Source organism: Ascochyta rabiei, chromosome 12 (assembly GCF_004011695.2).
Source record: "Ascochyta rabiei chromosome 12, complete sequence".
Taxonomy (NCBI): domain Eukaryota; kingdom Fungi; phylum Ascomycota; class Dothideomycetes; order Pleosporales; family Didymellaceae; genus Ascochyta; species Ascochyta rabiei.
The window spans coordinates 1473966-1481727 of NC_082416.1; the positions used below are offsets into that span (position 1 = coordinate 1473966).

At 50.2% G+C, this 7762-nt stretch overlaps 1 protein-coding gene across 2 annotated transcripts; it reads right to left on the bottom strand.

Moving 5' to 3' along the window:
- EKO05_0007560 (uncharacterized protein) lies at positions 1 to 2172 on the bottom strand (the record flags this gene model as incomplete). 2 transcript variants are annotated; one of them, XM_059637072.1, is made up of 3 exons in its annotated part: positions 1 to 1274; positions 1338 to 1606; positions 1673 to 2172. In XM_059637072.1, 3 exons carry the CDS (start codon positions 2170 to 2172, stop codon positions 1 to 3), a joined length of 2043 nt encoding a protein of 680 aa, XP_059493055.1. The 2 variants fall into 2 exon arrangements, with proteins under 2 accessions (XP_059493055.1, XP_059493056.1); XM_059637073.1 differs by having other exon boundaries at positions 1 to 1606.
- Positions 2173 to 7762: the final 5590 nt, after the last annotated feature.

The window sequence follows — 7762 nt, forward strand, 5'->3', positions numbered from 1 at the left end:
TTAATCGGAACCTCCGCGCCTTCTGTGCTTTCCTGGGAAGTCCACCTCAGGATGTACGACACGCATGTGGCGCGTCAGAGCATCGTTGCGAGAGAATGTCTTCTCCTCAACACATAGTGCGCAACGAACCTTTTGCTTGCGGGCGTTGTGAATAGTGTCTTCGTGCCGTGTGAGATCGTACGGGCGGGAGAAGATTGTGTTGCAAGGCTTGCCGGTTGTTGGGTTGATGCGCTCACACTTGTGCGGCCCTGCTTGAGTGTTGCGGTCTAGGATAGCCGCTGATGTCATACTGGGTCCGAGATTTGAGTTTCGATGACCCTCACGCTTATGCTTCTGAAGCTTTTGTGGAGTCTCGAATCGTTGTGAGCAACCATGGTATGTACAGGAATATGTCCCAGAGTCCGCGGTGGAAGATGTAGGCTTACGCAGAAACTGCTCAACGCTCGATTGGCTGCCGTTTGGCGGGTCGGCCTCGCTTGCGCTGGACTCCATCGAAGTCAAATGAGGATGAGTAGGGAACTCAGGCGTTTGCTCCACTGCCGATGTCATGGGAGTCGAGCGGTATTGTGATGTCGCAGCCATAGGCATGCTAGGCATGTTACTTTGTATCGCAGGAGTGACAAAGTTGAAGCTTGATGTTGTTGGCAAAGAAGGCGCAGTCGATGTCGAGAAATTGGGTGAAAACTGTGGTGTTGCCCAACTGTCACGTCGATAGGACTGTGCTGATGCTGCGTCAAAGCTGGATTGGGTGGCGTTCCTGTATTGGTTGCTACCGTTGTATTGGCTGTCGTACTCGTTTGCGCCACCATCTGGAAACAATGGAATCTTTGAGTCTTCGTCCTCTCGGTAATCCAGGAGGGCGTCTTTTGGCGAGATGGTCTTCACCATTGACTCCTCGGACCGCATCTGAGACTTCATGGCATAGGCTGCATCGGCTTGGCGGTTCTGTTCGCGTGTCGCAGCAGCGGTGCCGAGCATTGGCGAATTGAAGTTGTGGCTAGGCTGGCAATAGGGCGAGCCCTTGCGGAACGGAGAATTTCCACGTGATGTTGTGCTACATGGCGAGTGCGAACGCGCATACTGCGCTGCCTGTAGCGCACGCTGGACATTCTCGGTGGTGTTGCTGCGGTAGGGCGACAACAGTGACGATTGTACTGACTTTGACTGCTGCACTGGTTGTGCGGTAACAGCATTTGGGTCGTAAAAGTTGTCAGCTGCGATGTCTGTGTATGTCCTTTCGAACTTTGGCACGATCGGCTGCTGTCGTGTCTCGGCTAGTACATCGTAAGCACAGAACTGATTGAAAAGCCAAGAGTCGACTTTATGGGAAATCTCACTATTTGCGGGCATCTTTACATCAGACTCGTCCAACGCCGTATGTGGCGTCGCAGGTGAGTCGTAGCTGGACACAGACTGCCTTGCTGAGTGTGCAAACTCTGGTACATCGTCACCTTGATCCATCAGTGCCTGCTTCATGGACATGTGAGCAGCCATGGTCTGGTCCATGTTGGCGTTATTCTGTGCGTAGTTGCTGAAGGTATTCTGGCTCATAAAAGAATCTTGAGTTGGTGTGTGCGAGGGGGTCGGCAGATGATTCGAGAATGACCTGAATGTGTCAGCAAAGCTCGTAGAACTACCACGTGGGCGCGCGATGTTGAGGGTAGCAACGTACTGGTAGCTGCTGGCAGGCGCGACAGGCTGGTACTGCGAAGTACTGGAGCCTATTGATGAAGAAGAGGATGCGCGCTGATGTCCCTTGTTCTGGTTGTGTACGGGTGTCTGCAGTGACTGCCCCTGAACACTACCATACGAATTCCAGCCGTCGAGACCAGTCCCAGTGGTGCTGCTCGAAAGCATGGATGACTGGTATTCGTTCGACAAAGGCTGAGGCGTAGGTGTCGACTGTTGGACTCGGATAGCCGGGTTCGCAAAATCGGTGTATGCGCTCGTCATGAAAGAGTTGGGCGCGTTGGTAGAGGGGTTGCTGTAAGACTGCTGCTGGGACTCAAGATAGTCGTGAAGCAACTTTTGGTCGAACAACTGTTGTTGTGTGGCGAACTGGTGATGTGGTAGTTGCTGGTAAGTGAGGTGTTGTGAGGAAGGTGGTGATGGGATGGTCGGCGTGTAATGCTGTGGTACAATATGCTGACGTCTTGTGGGTTGCGCTAACATTATGTCGAAAGGGAAAGTAAGGGCCTAAGCCGGGTGGCAACTCGCTTTATACTAGTGACTCGACTGGCCGGTGACTCGGAAAGGGCTCGCCGAAAGAGTCTCTCGATGAGGTGATCTGTGGAAGGCGGTGGAATGTTGAGTTCAAAAGGACCGCTTGTTTTCGGACTACCGGATTTAATTCTCAGCGCTTCCGAGTTGTAATGGACTGCAAATTGCTGAAAGATTTTAGGCGGCTTGGATCTGCTGAATAGGAGGGACTTTACTGTGCTTTTGAACAACGTCATAGGCATGGGGACGACAGGGGTGCGAGTGCCGTGTATGCATGGCGTTTCTAGAAGACACGCTAGGGCCAACGATCTGCAGTCAGCCAACCCAACCTAAACTCTGTGCACCCGAACAGTGGCAGTGCTGAAAATTTCCAAACCCCTGCTCGGGTGCTATCCGAGATACCAGTAACGATTTCTCTAAGAACATCAACCAACAGTGGCTAGGCGCATTATTGGCCTTTGCAACGGTACACGTTGTAGCAGCAGGGCTGCAGAAGCACCCGGGCCGCTGTAGGTCCGCGTCGGATACCTTGCTACCAGTATGATCTCCTACGGAGATATGCGATATGATTAGTTGCAACGATACGGTCGTATTGCGCCCAAAAGAGATACCTGCACTACAAGGCTCTCGCCTAATCTCCGGACATTCGTGGGCGGCAGTGCATCGACCAACGTGTTCACAGGTTTCGTTCCTGGTGCATGCAGTACTATTCAGAATCTAGATAATCGATAGCATTGCTGGCATGGGAGTTCACATCCACAGCCACAGCTCTCGATGAGTCACATGCCTATGGCTTGTGACCTTTTTCCATTGTGTTTGCAAGTCATGTATTTACTGGTCGACTCCTACTCCAGCTTCTTGTCGACCAGGATGCGCAAGTCCGGACGTGGCATGTAGACGTCAGAGAGAGGTGGGCTTTGACAGTTTAACTCGACTGAGTCGCGCATGGCTATGGACCACGTCTGTTGACTGTTCAACCCTCCTAAAAGAAGATTCCAGGCTCTCGTAAAGGGTGTACAGTAGTCAGAGGCAGCTCACGTTCATTCTCACAACAGCTTCCGAGCCAACGAGAACTCATCCTGGTCAGTCTACGCAAATTTGCTTCCCTCCGAATCTACGACTAGTCTTTCATGCAGTGCATAAGGAGGTCTACGCAGGACAAACTCCACAGTCTTTGCTTAGCTGCAACGTCCGCAAGCATCTTCACAAACAACGTGTACTGTAGAATCGAGACGCATATCGTGGACAGCCGAAGCAGCGATTGATTGGCTGTGAGCGTTTCAGGGTCCGTATAGGGCTGGCACAGCCACCGGACGCGCCTTCCCCGAGGATCTAGCCGCTCACCTGCATCGCTCTCATTTGTGGAGTCATACTTGATGGAAAGCACTAGCCACATCACAAAGCTGCATACTGGTGGTACCGAGGCGTGGTGTTTGCGGTCGTTGTTGTTCAGGATCCTATCACTGATGGGCTTTGAGCTCGCAAAGTTTGCAGTTATGTTTCTCGCACCCGCACTGTTGCAAGAAATGCCAAGCGTCGCTTACGGCCGATGATGTCAACATCCCGAACCACGCACCCAATACCCTTCGACAGCAGAACTCTGCATCAACTCCTGCTTCATAATCTATTTTTGCGAGACAATATCCTGCAATCGATTGCATATCGTTTCCTACCTTTTCAGTGTCAACATCCTGCCGGGCATCGACAATGTCCATCACTGCTAAGAGCGGGCTTCATGCGGTCATGATCGTCCGTGGAAAACGGAATGGTGTCCGCCAGTCCGCTCCGAGTGGGCTCTCACACTCACGTTAAGCTGATATCGACGTAGCGCAGACAGCACCAGTCCCACCGTTGCGGGATCTGGAGACCCTGCGTCGGCGTGATCCTGACGAAGTTTCTGCTGTTCCACGTCCGCTGGGGGTAATACCACTGCCGATCATGACGCCTGAGGCACGGAAGCATCACCTGTTGAAACCTGCATCATCATCGCGACGTTCGAGCGCCGACACGGAACTCTCCCAAATAGGCAATTGCAGATGGACCTGAGCTCTCGTTGCATTTACAGTCGTCCAAACCCACACGGACGGAATGTCATGCAGGCACTGTTTCTCTCTTCCTTGTCCTTTTGCTTCTGCTGCAAATGCAGGGTATCACCAAGGCCGAAGATACCCACCCAACACTCCATAGGGCTGAAACTGCGTAATCTCAACCTAGATTGAGGTCATTATCCCGGCAAAGTATCTTAGCGCCGGATAACGTCCCCTTTTCGTTCACCATGGGGCTTCTTGTTACTTCGATTGCGCCAAAGCATTTCTACGCCGTTTCTGGTCACAGACAGCGATGTATCGGATTTGACCATCGAAGAGCAGGTCATACATCTTGCGAGATTCCTGGAAAGCGATGCCATTAGCATACCTCGTGTCGTGGCCTTGCACGCACCGTCTCCCGACAGAAGCCACCCAATGACTTGCTGCGCGCAATACCGGGTCCTTCGGCGCCTTGCTACTTTTACTACCGAAGTGTTGCCAGAAGGCACGACAAACGCGGCGTTATTCGTAACCCACCAAGACACTCGTATACCTTACTCACACACTGCACAAATACAGTGCTGACACCGACATGTTTCTTTTGGATGCGTGCACTCTGCAGATATGTTCAATCCGGTTTCCATCCATCTGCCACAGATAGAATATTCTAATTCATCGTACAGCACACTTGTAAGCTGACAGGACGGAGACGTTTCCGACCGTGCGCTCGGCTTTGGATGACAACGTGCAGCAGCAAACCGAGTGCGGCTGAAGTTGAGAATCTGCCACCTCGGTAAAATGCGGCTTTAGACGCAGCAGATCTGGGGTAGCATTTGGCTGCAACGTGGAGTCAGGTAAACGGCACGCCGTGCCGACTCGACCCGTATTCTATCTCTATTCTTGGATGCAAGGCTTGTACACTACTATGCGATCTACATACGAGAACTATCTATAATGGTACATATCCACATGACCCTCAGTAATTACAACAACTATACGAGGACGACAATATGAACACCTGATACGTGAATCATGTATGAACTGGCAGTATTGACAGCGTTGTCAGGAGACTGACGGCTGGCGGCGTCCTCACCACAACCCTCTTCTACGAAGTATCCCTAAGATCAAACAGTATACTGCTTGTCGCATTACAAGGATACATACAACATGTATGTTCCTTTCCGCACCGATTAAACAGCCAGGGTGACACTCCTCAAGTATCCGACAGAATACTTTGAGTTTAGCTGCTCACCATCCTACGATTCAGCTTCATGATCACCTACAGTGCGATGTGCATTTGTAACCTTCGTACCTAATTGAAGAAGAACAGCTATTGAACCAGAACTGTCCTGAGAAATGGAAGTCGATGCTGGTAGTTACCTAAGTACCGACCTTGTGTATCAGCAGACTTGATGGCGGTAATGGTGTAAACGAAAAAGCTTTGAGGCAATCTGAATATCTCCGCAAGGCCCAACACGGATTTTTGGTACTTACTTGTGACGTATGAAATTTAGTCATGGCACAGCACTTTGCGTATTCCACATTTATTGTGTTGAGTTGCCTGTAATCTACTCCACAATGGCACTTGGGGGACGCTGTGACTGCGGCCAGTCGATGAAGATGTCAAATTTACTTAACCAATATCCGATCTTTCGGTCTCGCTACGTTCCAGCACCTGTTGCAGACAGCAAGTGCCCAGGAGAACCGCATTTTTACTTTGAATTTGGGCAAGTCACGACCGACACAATATAGGACTGATCAAGGTCTGGGATTGACAGGCCAATCAGCCTGCAAGACTACGGCACGAGATCCCTGATGTTGTATCTCGAGTGTGGAAGGGATTAAGAACAGCGAGTTGATGGATGATTTGTCTCTGATGTGTCGTTGGGAAACGCGGTTGGAGTTGATCGACTAGAGAGGTATACGGAAAATAACTGCTCGTAAGCACACACTTGCGGGTACACAGTACGCTGTCACTAAGGATGCGACAGTGAAACAAGAATCGTAGCTATAGGTATAGCCAGGCGTTTGGAAATCTAATACTGACGAGCTTCGTACTTTAAGACATTTCTAGAACATATGTGAGAGGCTGTAAAGGTTGTGTTGAGGGTCTGGAACTGCCAGCCAGCATGTATTTACATATTCGGCCCTTTTGAATCCTGCGATAATATTTATAAACCATCAAGGTCGCTTATCGTTCCTGCAGGTAGCAAGTTTGTAGTTGTGTTGTCAGGGTGCCCAGCTCATCTTGCCGATCAACAGTGTTTTACCAGCCACGGTCGATCTCGCAGATAATCGCTTCGCTGATGATTCTACTGTTCTTGCCTTTCATTCCGAGGATAATGATCGCCTATCTGCTCAGAGTTGGGTCAAGTCGCAGGACAGGGCTGCTTCGACTTCGACACGCACATCGCGAGGCTTCGTATATCTTAACGAACGTGTTGACAATTGTCCTCTTGACTTAACCTATTAACTTGCAGCCGATTGCTTCGTTCATCACACTAGAGCTGATCCATGCATGCTCTTCTCACAGTCCTTTTTCTTATCTAGTCGAGAGAACCCACAAACACTTCCGGGGCACCCAGAGCTACAACAGGAGAAGAACTACTCTTTTCTGTGCGTTCTCAGAAATGGCGATGCAGCTCTGGCATATGCGAGAGCCTTTTATTGCAGCTCTTATGGGTACGCTCAAAAGATTTTTTGGTCTCGACTTGCATGTACTCGTTGATGGAATGCAGCGAGATAGTTGAGCTAGATTCAGCACTGCGTGCTGTAGCATCGCTTGTTGTAGTATTCGCGAGAGACAGGATCACCAAAACGCCCCAGAAAAGATTGAAGGCATCTGCTGGATTTTTGGAATAGCAGGATCTGAGAAGAGGTGGTAGACAAGGATTGAGAAATATGTGCACCATTCTTCTCGGTTATTTAAATAAACAGTTTGATGTTCGCCTGCTTTAAGGGATCTCGTAGATGTCTGTGACCTCTTCGGAGCTCCTTTCGAAGTGAAGTGCAACGGCATTCGTCGTCGTTGGATTCTCACCTTCATTGGACATCATCACTGGCGATAAAATAATATAGTCAACCAAAAATACAGTGTGAAAGGTGTCCGCCTGTGAAGAGGAATCCGCATGGACAACAGCACTCTGGTGGGAGACTGTGCTGATGAACCCAAAAATGAACGTGGACTGACAGTGATCCAGATATACTGAATGCTTAGGCTGTGGTGACTTTGTAAGCTCTCGAGCGCTACACCGGCTCAAGATGCCAGCTGATCAACACAAATCGTCGCCACCTGACTGCTTCAGCTTGCGTGAATGGCAGGTCAGGCAATGGCGCCCTCAGATTCCACACCACCATTCATATTGGATAAAACAACGCGGGCGTCTTGAGGTGTGCAAGCGCACAAGTTAGTAGACTAATGTAGCTGTGGCGGTTTTGCTGACGAATCTACTAGGAATGAGAAAGAAAAGAACGGAAATGGGAAAGAAAAACACACACTTCGGGTGTTGGCGACT